This window comes from Heptranchias perlo, chromosome 20, assembly GCF_035084215.1.
Source record: "Heptranchias perlo isolate sHepPer1 chromosome 20, sHepPer1.hap1, whole genome shotgun sequence".
NCBI lineage: Eukaryota > Metazoa > Chordata > Chondrichthyes > Hexanchiformes > Hexanchidae > Heptranchias > Heptranchias perlo.
Window position 1 is genome coordinate 48041886 of NC_090344.1, and position 23027 is coordinate 48064912.

At 46.1% G+C, this 23027-nt stretch overlaps 1 protein-coding gene across 1 annotated transcript in view; it reads right to left on the minus strand.

Annotated features, from left to right (window-relative positions):
* Positions 1-16373: 16373 nt before the first annotated feature.
* hk2 (hexokinase 2) overlaps positions 16374-23027 on the minus strand; it is a 57914-nt gene continuing 51260 nt past the window's right edge. Inside the window, exons 17-19 of the mRNA XM_068001267.1 lie at positions 20303-20458; positions 19321-19554; positions 16374-17031 (exon numbers count right to left, since the gene is read on the minus strand). Coding sequence (XP_067857368.1) covers positions 16887-17031; positions 19321-19554; positions 20303-20458 — 535 coding nt within the window. The 3' untranslated portion in view covers positions 16374-16886. The remainder of the gene's footprint in view (positions 17032-19320; positions 19555-20302; positions 20459-23027) is intronic.

Sequence of the window (23027 nt, forward strand, 5' to 3'; positions counted from 1 at the left end):
TTCTCGCTGTTTGCCTGCATCACCTCAGTCACTGCGCTCCGAAAGTCGTTAAAGTAGTGACATCTCGGCCGAGCAGTCAGCCTCTCACTTCTGAGAAGGTTGCGTGTTCCAGCCCCACTCCAGGACTTGAGCGTGCAACCTGGGCCATCACTTCAGTGCAGCCCTGAGGGGCGCTGCATTGGGATGAGACTTTAAACAGAGTCTAACTCTTCGGGTGGTCAGTAAAGATCCCGTGCCACATTTTTTGAAGGTGGGGGGGGCGGGGGGTTGCAAGGATGATCTCTTGCTGTCCTGACCAATATTTATCCCCTCAACCAACCCCCATCAAAAACTAATTAACTGGTCGTGTGTCGCATTGCTGTCTGCGGGATCTTGCTGTGCGCAAGTTGGCTTGGTTGCTACATTCCAGCAGTGATTCCACTTTGAAAGTGCCTCACTGGTTGTGAAGCGGTTTGGGATGTCCCGAGGACACAAAAAACACGATATAAATGAACGTTCTTTGTTTTTAATTCATTGTGGGGTTGGGGGAAATGATTACTTGAGGCAATGGGATGTCAGGAGATGTTACATAAATGCACGTCTTCATTTGTAAGTCCTGAAGTTGTCCAATGTAAACGAGCCATTCAATGATCGCGAACCCTTCATCTCTCTCTCTCTCTCTCTCTTACTTTCCTGACGTGGTGACCCGTGCGGTGGTGATTTATGGGGCAGGGGGGGAAGGGGGGAGAAAGGGGGGGGTGGGCTCGCAGTCGCGTGGGCTCCACTTGTCTCAGATTCCTTGCCCGGGCGGTCACTCTTAATCTCTCGGGCAGTGCGCCAGCGTCAGCATCGTAACCGAGCCCGATCCTAACCCCCGTCCGATGGCCGCAGGCCCGCGCTGCTCGGGAGAAATCACCGCCTCGCGGTCAAGAGCGGAAAACCAATCCGGTTCCGCCCGCCCCTCACCCCCGCCTCAGCCACAGGAGACGCTGATGCCATTTACTGCGACGCCTTGTCGACCTGACTGAGATCAGCAAACTCAGCAGAGACTGGCCTGGGAGCTCCCTGGTCGGTGTGGGGTTAATTGCAACGCCAGGCTGTCCATTTAACACGCTGGTTTTTGTTTTGTTTGTAAAGAGCTTTTCTTTTCACAGAAGTCCTGCAGTCCCGTGCACCCACCCCAGCTGAGAGGACATTTTATATGAATGGGAAGCAGCGAAGGCAGAGAGAATCGAGCAGTTCACCAGCCGGACGCCGATACACAGGGGATCATTTAAAAAAGCAAGACCTTGCATTTCTCCAGCACCTTCCACAACCTCGGGACGTCCCAAAGCGTTTCACAACCGATGAAGTACTTTTTGAAGTGTAGTCACTGTTGTGATGTAGGAAACGCAGCAGCCAATTTGCGCACAGCAAGGTCCCACAAACAGCAATGTGATAATGACCAGATAATCTGTTTCGGTGATGTTGGTTGAGGGATAAATATCGGTCAGGTCACTGGGGACAACTCCCCTGCTCTTCAAATGGTGCCATGGGATCTTTTGAGTCCATCTGAGAGGGCAGACGGGGCCTCGGTTTAACGTCTCATCCGAAAGACGGCACCTCCAACGGTGCGGCACTCCCTCAGCACTGCACTGGGAGCGTCAGCCTGGATTATGTGCTCAAGTCTCTGGAGTGGGACTCGAACCCACAAATTTTTGACTCAGAGGCGTGAGGAGAGTGCTGCCCACAGGGCCATCAATGCTTCAGGAAACAGATCAGAAAATTATAGGCTTTACAGAGATCACTCAAGCAGCGCAAAATTGACAGTTATTTGTCTTTAAAGATAGTTGGCAAACACTTGGATTTAAAATACATCATTTGCAGAGCCGTTTCTAATGCACAAATATAAAACAGCTGACTTTCTTTCCATGCAGAGGCCTGTCAGAGCGCAGAACATTCTGCCAGAATCAGTGGTGGAGAAAGACTCCATCGCAGTTTTTAAAAGGGCACTGGATGAACATTTGAAAAAAGAAAGTTTGCGGGGCTGATGAAAAGAGCAGAAAAACATAGGCATCCTGGGCTAAATGGCCTCCTTCTGCTCTGTGTGATTCGATGAAGAATTTTACACGGGCAGGAACGTGGGACAAAGATAGCTCTTTCGGCATAGGTGCGATGGGCCGAACAGCCTGTTGCTGTGCTGCTTGTTCCATGTAATTCGATACAATCTTTTGCTGGATTGAACCTGGGCTGTTCCTGCAGACTTTTACCACAAGGTCGCGCCCAGGCTTCGTGAAAAGCAAGTGACGTCTTCACATGATGTAGCCCTACAGTCAGTCACACATGCAAAAAGCGATGTTCCCAGAAGTAACTGATCTGACCAGCAAGTTAGTTTCTCCCCTCTCCCATCATCGATATTAATCGCGGTCCTTGGAAAATTGCTGCAGCTACATTGGCTGCATAACCTGCACAGAACAGTGAACCTGAAGTGGGAAGGGTGTGCAAATGAATTGTCACAAAACACTTGCCGATTATGAAAAAAGACTTGCATTTATATAGCGCCTTTCACAGCCTCAGGTCATCACAAAGCGCTTTACAGCCAATGAAGTATTTTTGAAGTGTAGTCACTGCTGTAATGTAGGAAACCCGGCAGCCAATTTGTGCACAGCAAGATCCCGCAAACAGCAATGTGATAGGAACATAGGAACAGGAGCAGGCCATTCAGCCCCTCGTGCCTGCTCCGCCATTTGATAAGATCATGGCTGATCTGTGATCTAACTCCATATACCCGCCTTTGGCCCATATCCCTTAATACCTTTGGTTGGCAAAAAGCTATCTCTCTCACATTTAAATTTAGCAATTGAGCTAGCATCAATTGCCGTTTGCGGAAGAGAGTTCCAAACTTCTGCCACCCTTTGTGTGTAGAAATGTTTTCTAATCTCACTCCTGAAAGGTCTGGCTCTAATTTTTAGACTGTGCCTCCTGCTCCTGGAATCCCCAACCAGCGGAAATAGTTTCTCTCTCTCCACCCTATCTGTTCCCCTTAATATCTTATAAACTTCGATCAGATCACCCCTTAACCTTCGAAACTCGAGAGAACACAACCCCAATTTGTGTAATCTCTCCTCGTAACTTAACCCTTGAAGTCCGGGTATCATTCTAGTAAACCTACGCTGCACTCCCTCCAAGGCCAATATGTCCTTCCAAAGGTGCGGTGCCCAGAACTGCTCACAGTACTCCAGGTGCGGTCTAACCAGGGTTTTGTATAGCTGCAGCATAACTTCTGCCCCCTTGTACTCCAGTCCTCTGGATATAAAGGCCAGCATTCCATTAGCCTTATTGATTATTTTCTGCACCTGTTCATGACACTTCAATGATCGATGCACCTGAACCCCTAAGTCCCTTTGGACATCCACTGTTTTTAACTTTTTACCATTTAGAAAGTACCCTGTTCTATCCTTTTTTGGTCCAAAGTGGATGACCTCACATTTGTCTACATTGAATTCCATTTGCCACAGTTTTGCCCATTCACCTAATCTATCAATATCCCTTTGTAATTTTATGTTTTCATCTACACTGCTTCCAATGCCACCAATCTTTGTGTCATCAGCAAACTTAGATATGAGACTTTCTATGCCTTCATCTAAGTCGTTAATAAATATTGTGAATAATTGAGGCCCCAAGACAGATCCCTGCGGGACTCCACTAGTCACATCCTGCCAATGTGAGTACCTTCCCATTATCCCTACTCTCTGTCGCCTTTCGCTCAGCCAACTTCCTAACCAAGTCCATACTTTTCCCTCGATTCCATGGGCTTCTATCTTAGCTAACAGTCTCTTATGTGGGACCTTATCAAATGCCTTCTGGAAGTCCATATAAATAACATCTATTGACATTCCCCTGTCCACTACTTTAGTCACCTCTTCAAAAAATTCAATCAGGTTTGTCAGGCACGACCAACCTTTCACAAATCCATGCTGGCTCTCTCTGATTAACTGAAAATTCTCGAGGTGTTCAGTCACCCTATCCTTAATTATAGACTTCGGCATTTTCCCCACAACAGATGTTGGGCTAACTGGTCTATAATTCCCTGGTTTCCCTCTCTCTCCTTTCTTAAAAAGCAGAGCGACATGTGCAATTTTCCAATCTAGAGGGACAGTTCCTGAATCTAGAGAACTTTGAAAGATTATAGTTAAGGCATCTGCAATGTGCTCACCTACTTCCTTTAAAACCCTGGGATGGAAATCATCTGGTCCTGGGGATTTGTCACTCTTTAGTGCTATTGTTTTCTTCATTACTGTTGCTTTACTTATGTTAATTTTATCGAGTCCCTGTCCCCGATTCAATATTAGTTTTCTTGGGATTTCCGGCATGCTATCCTCTTTTTCGACTGTAAATACTGACGCAAAGTAATCGTTCAACATGTCCGCCATTTCCCCATTGTCAATGACAATATCCCCACTTTCAGTTTTTAAGGGGCCAACACTGCTCCTGACCACCCTCTTTTTCCTAATGTAACTATAAAAGTTCTTCGTATTGGTTTTGATATCCCTTGCAAGTTTCTTTTCATACTCTCTTTTTGTAGCTCAGACCAGATAATCTGTTTTTAAGTCATGTTGGTTGAGGGAAAAAAGTTGTCCAGAACACCAAGGAGAAAGTCCCTGCTGTTCTTCAAAATAGTGCCTCGAAATCTTTTACGTCCACCTGAGAGGGTAGACGGAGCCTCGGTTTAATGTCTCATCCGAAAGACAGCACCTCAGACAGTGCAGCACTCCCTCGGTACTGAACTGGAGTTTCAGCACAGACTGTGTGCTCCAGTCTCTGGAGTGGGACTTGAACCCACAATCTTCTGACTCAGCGGCGAGAGCCCACGGCTGACGCTGAAGGTAGATAACTGTACGGTCGCTCGTGACCCTGTGCCCTCTCTTGTTCGTGTCTGAGAGGGAGGTTGGGACAAGATTGTCTGTACAGAATTCCTCCTGTGGTGACCTTTCCCCTCCCACTTTGGGCGGTGTCAGAGAACAGGAGAGCCAGTTCCCTGCTTTGCATTCTCCCGCAATGGGGCTCAGCCATCGAGCAGCCCAGCACGTGGGAATCCAAATTCACGCAGCTCCAGTTCTACCACTCTGGTAGAACACCCAAGGGCGCCCATACCTTCTTATTAAATGTTTGAATCAGCGCTGCACTGAATACTGTGATCCAGCGTTGCCGTTCCCACTCCCCATTCGCTGCTTGCGTGCTGGAATCCCTTCTGCATAATGCGGACCCCAGCATTTCACTGCCAGCACACGCACTTCGAGACTGGCAAAGTGCTGAGCATCTTTGATTGTGTTTGGGAGCAGTGCCATCCAGTGGCAGGTCTGCATCGCAGAATCCTGGTGCAGTTTGTTCTTTCTAAAACTAGATTTACACCAAAACAAAAGTTACGTCACATTTCTCAACCTCTTCCCCAACATTATTTATTCATTCTCGAGGTGTAGGCGTCACTAGCAAGGCCGGCATTTATTGTCCATCCCTAGTTGCCCCCCGAGAAGATGGTGGAGGGCCGCCTTCTTGATCCTCTGGAGGGGGTTTGCTGCAACTGAGCGTCTTGCTCGGCCCACTTCAGAGGGCAGTTAAGAGTCAACCACATTGGTGTGGGACCCGAGGCACGCGGGTACAGTAGCATCGTGATTATGTTGCTGGACTAGTAATCCAGAGGCCTGGACTAATAATGTGGAGTCATGAGTTCAAATCCTGCTCACGGCAAATCTGGAATTAAAATACTAGTATCAGTGATGGTAGCCATGAAACTACCAGATTGTCATAAAAACCCATCTGGTTCACTAATGCCCTTTAGGGAAGGAAACCTGCTGTCCTTACCTGGCCGATATATGACTTCAGACGCACAGCAATGTGGTTGATTCTTAATTGCCCTCTGAAATGGCCTAGCAAGCCACTGAGTTGTAAAATCTCGCTGAACAAAAGTCATAATAAGAATAAAACTGGATGGACCACCTGGCATTGGACCACTGGACACAACAAAGGACAAACCAAGCCCAGCTGACCCTGCAAAGTCCTCCTCACTAACATCTGGGGATTTGTGCCAAAATTGGGAGAGCTGTCCCACAGACTAGTCAAGCAACAGCCTGACATTGCCATACTCACAGAATCATACCTTTCAGCCAACATCCCAGACTCTTCCATCACCAACCCTGGGTATGTCCTGTCCCACCGGCAGGACAGACCCACCAGAGGTGGCGGTACAGTGATATGCAGTCAGGAGGGAGTGGCCCTGGGAGTCCTCAACATTGACTCTGGACCCCATGAAATCTCATGGCATCAGGTCAAACATGGGCAAGGAAACCTCCTGCTGATTACCACCTACTGCCCTCCCTCAGCTGATGAATCAGTCCTCCTCCATGTTGAACACCACTTGGAGGAAGCACTGAGGGTAGCAAGGGCACAAAATGTACTCTGGGTGGGGGACTTCAATGTCCATCACCAAGAGTGGCTCGGTAGCACCACTGCTGGCCGAGCCAGACTGGGCCTGCGGCAGGTGGTGAGCGAACCAACACGAGGGAAAAACTTACTTGACCTCGTCCTCACCAATCTACCTGTCGCAGATGCATCTGTTCTCTGTGATTATTGGTGCAGGCCTCAGGATCACTAGTGCAGTAACGTAACCACTACGCTCCTGCACCCCAGATGTTGCATTTCCTGGCGAAGGTACGTGCTCCAAGGACTCTTGCCAATCTGAGGCCACAGGTATTCCAAGCAATTGCCTGCGGCACCTGATCACCAGGGATGGAGTTCATGGTCACCCACTCAGAGTGCATGAGATAGAAATAATTTCCCTCCCCCACCCGCACATTAGTGCACAAGAGAGCATCAGGTGTGGAATTTTAGAATTGAAAAAACTGCTTTTGCTGCCGCGGTTCCACAAAGAGGCGGCAGTTCATCCTCCCCGTGATTGGGAGATGCCACCGACTATTCAGAGTGAAACCAATGTACAGCAGGCAATATTTTAAAACCTGGTGCTCACTCCCTGCAGGGTTTGACCTTTCTAACGGCCTGCTAATTCTGCACTGAATAACTGGAGGAGAGAGGGATTGACATCTCCTCAACTCCCCCACCAGTGTCCAGATGGCAATTAAGGGGGGGGGAATAATGAAGATATGCCCACATATCAGCCGTGGCTCAGTGGGCAGCACTCTTGCCCCTGAGTCAGAAGGTCATGGGTTCAAAGCCCCACTCCAGAGACTTGAGCACATAATATCAGCCGGCACTCCCCGTGCAGTACTGAGGGAGTGCTGCACTGTCTGAGATGCTGTCTTTCGGATGAGAGGTTAAACTCTTGGGTGGACTTAAAAAAAAATCCTGTGGCCAGCGTTTGAAGAAAAGCAGTGGAGTTCATCACTGACCAACATTTATCCCTCAACCAACTCAGATCACTAAATCACATAATCTGATCAGAGAAAGGTTACAGCACAAAAGGAGGCCATTCAGCCCATCGAGTCCGTGCCAGCTCGATGCAAGAGCAATCCAGCTCGTCCCTGTCGCCCTGCAAATATTTTTCCTTTCAAGTACTTATCCAATTCCCTTTTGAAGGCCATGATTGAATCTGCCTCCACCACACCCTCGGGCAGTGCATTCCAGATGCTAACCACTCGCTGTGTAAAAAAGTTTTTCCTCATGTCACCTTTGGTTCGTTTGCCAATCACCTTAAATCTATGTCCTCTGGTTCTTGACCCTTTCACCAATGGGAACAGTTTCTCTCTATCTGCTCTGTCTCGACCCTTCATGATTTTGAATACCTCGATCAAATCTCCTCGCCACCGTCTCTGTTCCAAGGAGAACAACCCCAGCTTCTCCTGTCTATCCATGTAACTGAAGTCCCTCGTCCTTGGAATCGTTCTAGTAAATCTCTTCTGCACCCTCTCCAAGGCCTTCACATCTTTCCTAAAGTAATCTTTCCTAAAGATAATCTTGTCATTTATCTCATTAGTTTGTGGGATCTTGCTGAGTGCAAATTGGCTGCCACGTTTCCTACATTGCAACAGTGATTACAACTTCAAAAAGTGCTTCATTGGTTGTGAAGCCCTTTGGGACGTCCTGAGGTCAGGAAAGGTGCTATGGAAATGCAACTTCTTCTTTCTACTATGGGATGCAGAGAACAGTAAACTGGGGACAAGCCAGTGCCAGTCTCGAACTCTACCCAGAAAATACACTGGCACCTGTAAAATCTCAGAGCAAAAGACATTCTCTGCATTTCTGGCTGGACTTTTGTGACACATTGCAGTCTGCCTCATTTAAAAATATAAAACCAGAGACAAAAATAAGTGCAACAAGACATTTCTATGGGAAATATATTCTTTAATTTTCATCTAAAGATCCATCCATTAAGTGTGAAAAGGAAGAGAAAAAACATCCAAATGGAACAGTAACAGCCCAGACACTATATAAAAATAGCAGACCTGCTCTATCGCATTAAGCCATCAAAATAAATTAATTAATAAATAATTACAGAGCGAAGATAACACATCTGCCTCCTAACACTTTAAGATTTGCAATGCAATGCTTACTGCACCATCTCGGCCCAGACCAGCAAGCTCTCCGATGACATTATTTATCAGGTGTTTGTGACTTAAATCTCTACCGATCATCATCTGGCAGTGGGATGCAATGAATCATTGGTTGTTAGACAGATTATGCAGTGTTTGTAGTTTAAATGGACCATTTTACTTTGGGCAGGAGCATTTTTTCTGTCTCAGTGTCCATCATTAACAATGAAATATACTGCAGATTTTTTTTTTAAAAACAATGCAATCTTGTCACATCAGAAATCTCTTTTTCCATGGGTTCGGTTCAAAAAAAACAGAACACACCAGGCAGCTTCATTAAAACTGTTATTTCTATCGAAATTCTCAAAAGCTTCAAATCCAGAAATTCTCAAAAGCTTCAATTGACCTCCCTGCAGTGTCCCGGCAGAAGGAAGGGGTGTGTGTTTAATTTCTCCAAATCTCAACCCATCATGAGCAACAGCAGGTTGCCTGCTCCTACTCTCCGCCAAGGGAATTGGGGGTGGGTTACAGGAAAAGGTGAGAGCCTCGCCATGAGGTTGTGACACCTGCAGATATTTTGATCGGCAATCCATGAGCTGACAGCTGAGCAGTAGGTCATGGTATCTGAACATGCAGATTCAGGGCAGCAATAGATTGCTGGTTCCAGTGTGATGCCAGCTCTCAGTGCCTTGCGCGATTACCGACACAAGCTGTCGTTGGGCTCTCTCGTTACCTTGCGATGTGCGTTGGGACAGTCTAAGGTTCGAGTACCTTTTTACAACACACCGCACTTTTACAGTTTAAAAAAAAAATACAAACTGGACAGTCAACTGGGATTGGATGACCACATTGGGACTCTTAATATTTTGACTGAACTTTTTTGTTTAAGACAAGCTTGAGCGTTTCTCAGGAAGTACTGCAAAGGATGCAACAGCCAGATCATTGCATCCCCATCTAATATCAAACACACTGCTTAAAAAATCTGTGTGCTTCATTAACCTGGAATCGTTTAGAACTTAAAGCAGGTTCCCTCAATGTAGACACTTTTATAGTGTATACATTCAACTGGATACCAATATCTACAAGACTGCCTTGTACAACATCTCACCAATTACTGCTGGACCATCGGGTCCAGGTGGCCTGGTTCAAACGAGCCACTTCAAATTTAGACGCACAGATCTTTAAACTGCAGCAGCTCGTATATTTGATTTATGACTCGTCAATTTTGTGCTCTTTGAGGTGAGCTGCCAGCGCTGAGAAATGGAGCAATATCTCCCACTTTCTGCACCTAGTGCCACCATTAAGCACTCCCTCAGTTGAGGTGTAGCACGGGTTAGAGGCAGAGCCTGGCTCCAACCTCACTACCCTCACTATTCAACTCCCACCTTCAAAGGAGAACCTTCTCCTACTACACGGCCAGACATTTTCATTTCCCACACTTGCTGTGTGCTCGTGGCCACTTTGAGTGAAATTGCCAAGCAGTGTTGTTTCTGGACTGCTTTGAGCTGGGGGCTCATTCTGGGTACGGCCTGTCCACAAAGATTCAATAGCTGGGACTCAGTACCCTACAGTTGAAAACGACGTCCCCAATTCCCTGCTTTACTCAGTCCCTTTGTATCTAATATTGTCATGGTGCAGCTCAAAGTTACTCATATTTAAACAAAGATATTAAGCTTGTATATTACACATACTACAATGGTCACTGGGCTGAAATCTCGTCGAGGACTTCAGGTGGTTTGAATGTACAATCTGGGAGTGATTTCAGACTGAGGTATTCACACAGTAGTCCACACAAATACGATAACCCAAACTGGTTTCAGTAATATCATAATCCCGCGGAACATACAGAAGCCCGATACAAACAAAGGCTATAAAGAGGGTGCAGGGTAGGAGCTAGTTTTGAGATTGAGGCAGTCGTGCTTTCATGGGAAGCCCATCCCTTGTGAAGCAGATCAGACGGTCTCTTCCCATACTACGTAACAAATGAAATAAATCCCAATCCAATGGTCACATCTTACAAGTTACTGATCAGCACTAAAGAGGGAACAACCTTCATGGTAAATTAAAGATAAATGAATTATAATCTGGTTAGAAAGTGGCATTTCCTGTTAAATCACAAATGCTACAGAAGCTAGTTCGTCCGAGTACCATGGAGCTCTTTTACAAAATCGTTCAGTGCCCCCGACAACCCAGACTACCCACATCGCTCCAAATGCCTGTACTTGGAGCTCCTCCAAATGTCCATTTGGAATCAGAACAGGTACCAATACTGTGTAATCATGGATTTTCACCCCAATGCTAGGAAATTTTATAACAGGAAATAGTTTCACAAGATTTAATGCATTGAACGTACTCAGACAAGCAGAGGTGATTGCGCAACTATAATAAACGATTGCAACCTTCAGTATTACTTAACATTTCTCGGAAAAAGAGTTTCTTCAGCATTAAAATATTGCTTTCATCAGGTGAAAAGACGAAGAGGTAAATATTAATTCTTTTCTCCTCTTACGAACAACTGAACACTGTCACAATGTGCCGTCTCAAGGGGACATTGGGCAAGCTCAAAGTCCTCACGGCAATGGCTACAAGAATTCTGTTTGAGCAGTTTCTACTGGTTGGTGTTAGGCGGGTACCCTGCAGTGAGATGAGGGAACTATATACAGATATATTTAAAAATACAAAGACTGCCTCTTTAAAAGAGGAACGGAAAACAGGACTTCCTTAATGTCCAAAACCAAGCTACAAAATCTCAGCCCAAACTTGAGGTGCAAAATCTAGACAAATAGATCACATTGCTGCTTTTAATTTGCATAATTAACCACTAATTTCTTGAATAAAAATAACAGAAAATGCTGGAAATGGACAGTAGCTCAAACAGTACTTAGGGAGAAAGATTGGTTATAGTTTAGGACCCAGTCTCTTCACCACATAAAACGTTGTGATCAAAGTCCTGCCCAAAACTTCAACCTTTATTTTTCCAGATGCCATGCATTTCCAGCGTTTCCTGCTTTTATTTCAGATTTTCAGCCTTCATGCTTCTACTTATCTCAACGATCTCGATCTACTGAAGTTGGGTCATTGCCAGATTATTGTAAAGTGCTTCATCACCATCACCCTTCAGCACACTTACATTTGGTGGGATGTGTGTGTGTGTGTGTGTGTGAGAACCATGATAAGTTCTCTGTGTCTGGGATGGTTAGGAGAATTAGACATTACCTTATAATATGCGCAATGACATGTCTGAATTGTGGGACAGTTTGCTACGTTATGCTTTTAACACTTGGAATTCACTCAGGTTCTACACCAGAACCTTTCCAATGGCAACATCCACATGTAAACAAGACATTTCTATTAAGCAGACGGTCTTGAATGTATTGCAGATGAATTGGTGCCCGTATTATTGGACGCGCCAATTAACACGGGGTCTGTCTAATTGCCCAAAATCCACACATGGCTGCAGTAGATGCCCCCCTCGTGCTGTCCAAAGGACTGTACTTTGCCGAGGGTTAAAAATTCTCACACTTTGAAAGCAAATCTTCAGTCCTCTCTATGAAAAGATTCCTCCCCCCCGCCGACCTCCACCCACTCAATAATGAATTTGCAAATCTGTTGCACTCGGATTTCAACCTCCATTTCCATGCTAACTTGGGTCTTCCAACCTGTTTTTTATTTCTTTTTCAACCTCAGACTCCAATGCTTCAATATTTACGTCTGGGTTCGAATGACAATTAGAAACAAATTACTGGGCACAGAAAAGGTGGCTGAGAATGTGTTTAAAGGCTGTAGCCCTCGGGGTTCTGTTGACATGTTCCAGCACTCAAAAGGGGCTCTCCCGCTGCCCCCATCTGTGACTTTTCTGTGACACCGAAATTGCTTATACTGCAGTCTGAAGAGCTGAATTTTTATTCCTCTTCAGGGTGCGAGAGGAGCAACCACAGTAGGTGGCACTGTTCCACCTGCATCAAGTAATGGCAGAAAAAACCAGTGACGGTACAGCATTGCCATCTCCCCGCAAGGCGACCGTACCGAATCAATAAAAAGACGCTGAAAGGCTGAATGAAATTTTAAAAGTAAAAATACTTTAAACTGGTTTGGCGAAGGAGAAGAAGTTTATTTTGCTCACTGAACATTATGTGCAATTTACAAATGAGTTTCACTTCACTCTTTAAAATACTGACCCATCTCTGTGAGAAAGCCTGTACTCTGGTTTGAGGTATCTTGCCAGTGTCTGTACTCATGGTGATGTACATGTGGGGGCTTTCTTTACCCACAGGCTAAGTATGTGGCAAAGGTGGAGCTTCACATCAACAATTGCACCGCAGGTATCGGAAAATAACCCACAGAGGCAGATCCTTGTTACACTTTGGAGAAAACATTAAAAAAAATTACGAATAGGGTAGATGTAGAGAGGATGTTTCCACTTGTGGGGGAGTCCAAAACCAGGGAGCCAAAATACAATTTAGTCACTAATAAATCCATCAAGGAATTCAGGAGAAACTTCTTTCCCCAGAAAGTGGTTAGAATGTGGAACTTGCTGCCACTTGGAGTAGTTGAGGCGACTAGCATAGATTCCTTTAAGGGGAAGCTAGATAAGTACATGAGAGAGAACGGAATAGAAGGATATGCTGATTGGGTGAGATGATGTAGGGTGGGAGGAGGCTCGTGTGGAGCATAAAGACCGGCATAGACCAGTTGGGCCGAATGACCCGTTTCTGTCCTGTGGACTCGATGGAATTCTATGTCGAAGGTTGATCAGTAGGAATTGCTGCCACTAGAATCATTAAAAGTACACCTCCCTCCCCCAAAAATAGTTGTCCTTTGCCAAGCAAAACTTACTTTAATAAAACACAATATAAATAAACCTAGCATAACTAAAGGACAATCAAACCAATGCATCTTATATACCAGGAATATCCCTTGTCTATGTTAAGAATGACACCCCTCCTACCCAAAAAAATTCAAGTAGTTATTTATTGCTTACTGCATTTAACAGCTCAAGAGTCCTAAGGAATCCAATACACAACTAGTCTTAGTGAGCATATGTGCTGGATGGCATCTCTTTTACATACAACAGCCTCGTGAACTGGAGGTCCAACAACATTCAGCTGAGACCCAAACACATTGCAAAATCATCCCTTCTGCTGCACGCAGTTACCAGAGGTAGAGACACAAAATTGTACATGCATTTCCTTACATAGCAAAGCAGGATTAGTCAAGATTACTGACCTGCTTTTAGCCTTGTAAATCTGTGGTGGGGGGGTGTGATGCCTTGCAGAGAGCCCACACCCTGATGTCTTTTTTAATTAAAACTATAAGGAGACACTGGGCTGTCATCAAACAAAAAAAACCTAACAAAAGTGCCCCCCTTTTGGAGGGGCACAACTAATAGAAAACTTAAACAAAACCAAAGGAAACTTCCAACTTAAATAATAATATTATCTGCACTATCCACCGCGCCCCCCAGTCCCCGCAGTGCCCACCAGAAGGCCTCACGCGTACCGTCGGACACTGCGTCTCCTTCTCCAGGGCCACCCAGATGCGGACAACGTCGTGGAGGAGAAACAGGCAGAGCGACTCCCCGCACCACCACCACGGGCCGCATCCAACCTGGACCTGTGGATGGTCACCTTGGCCAGGCCCAGGAGCAGACCCACGAGGAGGTCCTCCGACTTCCCCGCTCCCCCCCCCCACCGGGTGGTCAAAGATCAGGAACGTGGGGCTGAAGAGGAGCCTGAAGTTGAGGAGCAGCCCCTTCAAATAGTGAAACAGGGGCTGCAACCCTCTCACACACTCCCTGATGCAAATCTTATGCAAACAAATTCCTGATTCAGTTCAACCCCTCCCAAAGAAACCCCCCATAGTGAGCAAACGTTTCCTTATTCATTCATTCCTATCAATTAACATGTCTAATACATACAACTAGACAAGAGTCCTTGGGGTGGGGAGAGTTTGCAGGATTCCTGAATCTGTTGAGGTACAGAATGTACATCGGGTAAAAAGTTCAGAGTTCATTCACTCTGTTCCCGAGTGGTCACCATGTCATCACCTGTACAGGCAGGAATCTAGTACGTAAGGCAATACATCTCTCAGTATCACCTCCTGTACACATACACAGTCTGGTACCGTGCAGCCCACACATCTCTGCGTCAGGTACAAGTGCACTGTACTTTAGGGCAGTTGTGTGTGCCCACTGGAGCAGGGGATTCGGTCCCTCAGGGAAATATGAGCCAAGTTGATGATGATAGGAGCCAGGACTTAATCATCTTGTACCTCAAGACAGGTTCACCTTCAGTCCCAACAGCGTATGGTTTCCAGTACAAATGGTGTACATCTCTCACTCGAGTCATTGGTCACTGATATACCAGGGTTACCCAGATAGACAAACTAATCAAGGCTAATCAAAATCTCCCAATCACAAAGACACTCTTGCTCCCCAATTAACAGACCGTTGATGGTTGGAATCATGACCAAGTCGCCACTTGGATGATATGACTGCAGCCTTTCCTTTAAAGGTAGTTTTGTTTTGTGCCGAGTGACTGCATATAAACTGGATTTCACTTTTCAATAAAATAGTGCGCTCGCTTCGCATAGGCTTTGCACTGAGCCACTACAGTGTGGCTGCAGTGATAATTTTTCATGCAGATCCCGTTCAAGTAGTAAGTTTTGGTATAAAAATATATATTTTTTTTCTCCATTTTTAAAAAAAAAATTGAGTGCTTGAAATTCCAAAATTGTTTTCAATGCTTTGGCAAATATCTACAAAGCAACCGCGGGAGTCAAGATGCGAGAAATAAATTGCAGTTGTATAAGCCTCGTGGCAGCTAGGAAGCCCTTGAAATGGGGAATTCATTTGCCCAAAGGAATTGGAAAGGTGCAACACTCAAACCCAATGAGTGAGTCATTGATAATTCTCTGCATTCCACCACACCCAAACCACTGTTGGGTTCTGTCCAATTGTTCTGTACATTTTTAAGATACAATAAATAATCTTAAAGACTGCTCACGAACTAACTCGCCCTTCATTAACAGATTTGTACCAGAAGTGTAAACCTGCCCCGATCTGATACCAAGGGAAGCTTCTAATCTTGCCTGAGAACCTCCAGACAGAAGATGCCAGCGTGACGCAGAAAGACTTCATTTTGTCACCACCCTTCTCTCTGTCTGCATGTTGGCATCTTTGAAGGTGTGAGGGTCTATAAGCTTTGTAAACTCAGATAACCTCTGCAGATTGGTGCCGGGACTAATGCTGCCAATATTAATATCGTCGCAGAGTCCCATCAATGCCAGTGTTGTAAGAGGCTCCTACTGTCCAGTGTCCCAGGCTGAGACATCCGCTCCAATGGGAAGACTAGCCATCCAATACAATCTGACACTTACTTCAGTTTGTGGCGTAGGTCTTACCTACGACAGTGGATGGAGCAGGATGAGTTAATATTCAGCATAATAGGTTGATAATATAAACCAGGTAAAAGAAGGGGGTTAATCTGGCAGATTAATAACTGGCCAGTTAAATTCTTCCCCGATCAGTCAATCAGCAAGGTTTGACAGAACAAAGTAGGAAACGAGGCAGAGTGCAACTTGAGTGTATGTACAAGAAAGGTCCCTCACCCCTGGTCTGCAGATGGCACTATTTCCAAAGAACTAGAATTTCTCAACTCCTGTGCGTCACCAGGAACTACAGTACGATCTATAAAGGGACCACTTTTAAAGGGCGACAGTTATCAACATCTTCTCATTCACCAAAAATAAAGTCAATCTTGATAACATTCCCGCTCCAACAAACTGCATCACTGGCTGGTCCAAAGTAAAGTATGGGGTACTATCCCTCCAACCCCCTCCCTCCCTCCCCCCCCCCCCCCCCACCCCCGGATTTATTTCTTCATTTGTTTTCCTCCTTCACATCAGCTGTAAATTTGAAAAATTAAAAGTGTATTTCCCAACCAAACTTGTCTTATTCAATCAGAAGCAGCAACCGCAATTTCAAAACAATTCTCGGCCGTTCAGTGGGAAGAGAGAGAGAGGCAGGAGGTCAAAAATGGTGTCAGCGACGACACACTGAACTGACAGGTAAACCGCGGGTGTAGCAGCAAATTTCAAGCAGCACTCCTTGTTTTCCCCAAGTGTTCACTTAGATACGACAATGTCATCAGACGGGTTTCAGATTACAGCAGGATCACATGCTGCCCAATTGCTCTCTCTCTCTCTCTGGAATCACAAGAACAATCACCAACCCACTCTGAAATACAGGAGAAGCAGAGCAGCTCGAGTCCTCGTTGTTGGGTTTATGTTAAGACACGGGTTTGCGGGGGTGGGTGGGGGTTGGTGGTGAAGGAGTGAAGGTTCCTAGTGTAGATGGAAGAGAAAACTTGCTGCAAAAGTTTGCTTCTAGTGCTGTCCGGCCTCTCGGAGGCGACAAGCGACCGCGGTGATCAGTGCAGCTCCCTTCCCACTGCCGTCTTCCGACTGCACAAACGACACCTTGCATTTGGGAGACAGGCGCACGACTGTCTCATGCATTATTGTAGAGAAGCTGCAAATAAGGGAGAGAGAAAAAAAAGAGAGGCTGCGGTTAAACAAGGATCCACGAGACGGAAATTAAAGCGACAAAGGTGGGCAGGCATTTTCAAAATGATCTGCAGCGAGAAGTCCCTCATCCAATGGTACACATCATATAGGTACGGTGTTGGTCTGGGCACCTGCTGTTCCCCACAGGAATACTGCCGACAGACGCAGCCACAGCGGCAATCGCATGACCGCAAGTTAGTAACTGAGCCGGGGGGCCAAGAAATGGTACAGCAGAGGAGAGGGATTAAATCTATTTTCCTAAAATGATCAAAGTTTCCCAACTGCACAGTTTCTAAAGCAGCCCCAGCAGAGGTGACACTCAGATCTCAATTCTTATCTTTCTGGGTACTAAACAAATCCAGAACAGCAGTGACACAGCACATAAAACTTACAACACGGGAGGCTGTCATTCAGACTGTGGGGGCTGTGTCAGCTTCTCAACTGGAGCTATCAACTCAAATCCCATTTTCCTGGCTTTTCCCTGTATTTTTATTCTTCCGATTACATTTTAAGCGATGTTATAAGCCTCTGCCTCAATCACCACTTGTGGTAAAGCATTCCAAATATCTTCTGCGTGGGTGAAAACCAAGGTTCTTCGACCTTCCACTCCATTCCTGTACTGATCATCCTGAGTCGGTCTGCTCTCGTTACCAATGCACCATCCAGTGGAAATAATCTTGCGCTATTCAGCCTCTCAAAACATTTTCTAAACGTTGAAAAGCTGAATTAGATCCTCCCTTAATCTCACAATCCTGGAATCACTCCAGGGAATCTTGGCTGTACCCTTTCCATGGCTGTAATATTCTTCCTATAATGGGGAGTGCAACTTCTCCAAATGTGGCCAAACCAGCAGCTTCTCCAAATTCAGCATCACCTCCTTGCTTTTGTATTCAGTGCCCCTTCACATGAAGCCCAGAATCCTATTTGCCTTTTTACAGCATTCTCAGTTAACCAGTTCTAAAAAGGGACTGCACCGTCAAACATGAAATGTTTTTTTTTCTGAGCAAGGGTTTTTCTGACTGTCCAAGTCATAGCTTCAGTCCAGAGGAGCTTGAACAAAGCTCATGCACTGTAAGCTGAATTAAAAAGGAGGGAATGTTCACTGAACCAAGCAGAAAGGAGAATCTTTTTGCACATCTCTCTGTTTCCCCCTGGCTCACACTGCCTTTCTCCCCAGATAACTTTAAGGTATCAGCTGTGGCTCAGTGGTAGCACCCCTGTCTCTGAAGCAGAAGGCTGTGGGTTCCAGAGGCTTGAGCCCATAACGTAGGCATGCACTCCGTGCAGTACCGAGAGAGGAGCCGTCTTTCAGATGAGGCGTTAAACCGAGGCCCCGTCTGCTCTCTCAGGTGGGCGTTAAAGATCCCACGACACTACTGGAAGAGCAGGGGCGTTCTCCCCGGTGTCCTGGCCCAACATTCATCCTTCAACTAACATCAGTAAAAATAAAATTATCTGGTCATTTGGCTCATGTTTGTGGGATCTTGCTGTGCTCAAACTGGCTGCCGCGTTTGCCCCACATTTCAACAGCGGCTACACCTCAGAAGTACGTGATTGGTTATGAAGCACTTCAGGATGTTTTGAGGTTGTAAAGAACGCTTCACGAATGCAAATTCTTTCTTTCTTCAACTCACATGCCACCTTTTACTGCAGGCACATGTTTCCTTTGAAGCTCGACCTCCCAAATAATTAAATTCACCTCAATCAGTGAATTCGATTCAACTTGAGAGCTGACACCAGCGTGCTCACAATAATGAACTTTCATTTGAAAGATCTCAGTTAAAACCCAAACACTGAATGGCTGTCATAGACCTTTCTAGTCTCCTCTCCCCTTCTGAACGCTGATTTACTTTGGCAGTCTAGTTCTGCAAACCATTGATGGCTCATCATGTTGCACAATAGATGGAATGGACGGACTCAGGTTCATTTCACCATGTGGGCAAGTTCATTAGTTGGAGCAACATCACGTGGATCCCAAGTGTTTGCCCATAAGCAAGAGGAGTAAATTAGAGGGCCCACCACCTCAGAGCCCATCTCCCATGTACTTCTTGGAGAGCACGGGGGATAATATTAATCTACGGTTAAATATTAATGTTGCAAATAAAACAAGTCAACAACAGTCTGTGCGGAACAAATAAATCCTGAGTTGAGTGGGGAGGATACTTGTTATGATTGAGGATGTTATGGCTGGCCATCTGAAATTGACCCCAACAAGGGACTTAATTACAATGAAGACTTTTCTGAGATAACTTACTGTGGGTGCAGCTTGTAAAGAGTTCCATCCATTCCAACTGTGACTTTGAGGCACTCCAAGTTACGGTTCTCCCTTATCTTGTCGACGACGGCTGCCATTCCCGCACCGCAGAGCTGAGCTGCTCGGCGAGACACCACTCCACACACCTCCTTGACGATGATGCTGTCGTCACAGGTGCTCTGCAGCCCCAGCTGCTGCAGGATTGCACGGACCTGAAGCAGTGCCAGTCGATCGCTGGAAAAAAGCAGAAAGGCACAATGTTTCTTTGAACGGGCACCCACCGCTCAGATTATTCTTCCTCTCGTAATTTGACGCCCGTGGTTTAGCAGTAACCGGAAACCTCGCTCAGAGAGACTACGGCATCAGCCGTGGCTCAGTGGGTCACACTCTCGTCTCTGAGTCACAAAGGTCATGGGTTCAAATCCCACTCCAGAGAATCGAGCACCTAATCCAGTGCAGTACTGAGGGAGCACTGCACTGTCGGAGGTGCCGTCTTTCGGATGAGATGTTAAACTGAGGCCCCGTCTGCCCTCTCAGGTGGATGTAAAACATCCGCTGGCACTATTCGAAGAAGGTCAAGGGAGTTCTCCCCAGTGTCCCGGGGTCAGAAGCCAGAGGGGGAAGGGGGAAAGAAGCATTTGACGCGGGGCAAGAAAATGTCTAGGGAACCTGGCCCCTAGTCTCAGCCAATGCCAGCCTGTCACCACCCACTGAAAATGCTTGGGAGATACACAAGACTGGTCTGGACTGGCTCTTTCGAAGATATTCCCTCCGTCTTATTACTTCTCTCTACCTCTCTTCGTTTCCTTTTGTCTGTTTTTTTTTCTGAACACCATCATTTAGTGTTAACAGTCAATGAGTTACAGTATGATGATTAGTTTTGAGGAGGGGAAACCATTCATGGTGAAAGTGATGTTTGGCATTGAGAAGGTACACGTGACTGCAAATCACAGCCGTTCTCGTGTCAGGAAAAGTCACTTACCTCTCAATCTGAGACAGGAATTTGGTTTCAAAAATGCCCCGTGTCTTAAGCCTCTCCGAGATCTTCCCTCGGAACAGCAGCCCTTGCTTTGTGAAGTTGATGAGGATGTTACGGACGATCTCTCCCAGGTACATCCCACTGATCATCTTCTCATATCTGCAGAGTTGGTCAGAAAGGGATAGACATCAATACCTTCCGGCTAAAGGAACTGCACAAAAGCTGCAGGAACAAACACTGGATAACTGTCTGTCACAAGCACGGCTGTCAGACTGACGAGTCTCTATGACCGTCCCTCCTCCATTGTAAACCTGTTTTATGCTTGAACACTTCTGATGGCCCATTTCCTGTTCCTATTCAAATTTGGCTCACGAGAAATCACAAAGTTCCACTCTAGTAACAAAATGATTAGGAAAGATGGCCTACATAGCCGGTCATGTCGTCACTAAGACATAACTATCTATCGTCACATTACGTTGAGTTATTCTGATCATCTTCTCATATCTGCAGAGTTGGTCAGAAAGGGATAGACATCAATACCTTCCGGCTAAAGGGACTTGAAATTGGGGTTGTATTCTCTAGAGTTTCGAAGGTTAAGGGGTGATCTGATCGAAGTTTATAAGATATTAAGGGGAACGGATAGGGTGGATAGAGAGAAACTATTTCCGCTGGTTGGGGATTTAGGAGTAGGGGGCACAGTCTAAAAATTGGAGCCAGACCTTTCAGGAGCGAGATTAGAAAACATTTCAACACACAAAGGGTGGTAGAAGTTTGGAATTCTCTTCCGCAAACGGCAATTGATACGAGCTCAATTGCTAAATTTAAATCTGAGATAGATAGCTTTTTGGCAACCAAAGGTATTAAGGGATATGGGCCAAAGGCAGGTATATGGAGTTAGATCACAGATCAGCCATGATCTTATCAAATGGCGGAGCAGGCACGAGGGGCTGAATGGCCTACTCCTGTTCCTATGTTCCTACACTACAAATGGTTGCAGCTAACTCGGAGCTAGACGGGACAAAAAAGCTGAGTCAGCAACTGGGAGGCAACATTAAGTGGAGAGATATCTCCCGTTGTAACAGAAGGGCGAGCAGTATGCGCACGGGAACACCATCACCTCAAAGTTCCCCTCCAAGTCACACACCATCCCGACTTGGAAATATATCGCCGTTCCGTCATCGTCGCTGGGTCAAAATCCTGGAACTCCCCATCTAACAGCGCTGTAGGAGAACTTTCACCACACGGACTGCAGCGGTTCAAGAAGGCGGCTCACCACCACCTTCTCAAGGGCAATTAGGGATGGGCAATAAATGCCGGCCTCGCCAGCGACACACATATCCCGAGAATAATTTTTTTAAAAAATTAAGCACCATGTGGCAATTCGGTGAAATGCACTTCCCCAATGCACCGAATAACCTTGAAGCAACTGCTGACACAAGTGATTCATATACTGCCAAAACAGGAACTTCTGAACAAAAGGAGTTGCTTTTTGTGTCAGTATTGCAACGCAGTTAAATCAGGTCATAGATACCTTGGGTCTATCTAACCGTTTGTCAATGTCAAAGAGCGGATCAGAGACTTAGCTCCACTGGCCTGCTTCAATGTGCTGTTTGACTCTGATACAAAGAAAGTACCACCCGCAGCACCTCGCCTACTCCTGTGTCTGGTTCCTGTTTCTGCACACCTTGGATGATAACTTCAAGGACAGGCAAGCGGAGCAATCATCTCCTCCTGCTTCCATTGGCCAAACATTCCATCCAACGGTCCAGGTTAGTACGAGACCCTGGTAACTCTCACAGGATTGCACCCAGACTGCAGGTGGACTTTCACATACTTTCCCTCTCCAAAGCGATGCCTGTGGTCATGCTCCTCCTTCAGCGGATAGAGGGAGAGTCGGTGAGGAGGGAGAGAATTGTTTGGAAACGATGCGTTTGATGGGTTGAACGATCTTTTCTCGTTCAATGGCCATCTTTCTCTCCCTCATTTTCTAAAGGCACCAACTGTTGCTGAGGGTATGGCTGCAAATGTGTTCCAGAACCTTTAGTCCCTCAACAAAGTGGCCATTCTTCTCATGCGAGCACAGACAGTGTGAGTGTTGGCGGGCTATTCAATTGTGGACGCCATTACGGTTAAGCCTAATCTGATTCTCACCCAACATGTACGCACACAGGAAATCAATACTGTTTAGGGCTAAAGACCTTTATCCACTGGACTAAAGGTGGAGCTTCTGTCTTGCAGGGTGTTTGTATGAATGAGTATTTCAAGGAGCTTGGCCAGAATTATCAACAATAAAAGATTGTCAACAACAACTTGCATTTAGATAGCACCTTTAAACGTAGTAAAACGTCCCACGGTGCTTCACAGGAGCGATTATCAAACAAAATTTGACTCCGAGCCACATAAAGAGATGTTAGGACAAGTGACCAAGAGACAGGTTTTAAGGAACATCTTAAAAAGAGGAGAGAGAGGTAGAGAGGCGGAGAGGTTTAGGGAGGGAATTCCAGAGCTTAGGGCCCAGGCAGCTAAAGACAAGGCCGCCAATGGTGGAGCGATTAAACTCGGGAATGCGCAAGAGGCAAGAATTGGCGGAGCGCAGAGATCTCTGACAGTAGTAGTGCTGGAGGAGGTTACAGGGATAGGGAGGGACGAGGCCATGGAGGGCCATCAGTTGGAATCATTTTGTCCACGCAGTCAGCTTCAATCAGGAGCAACCTGGATTTCTTTGGGA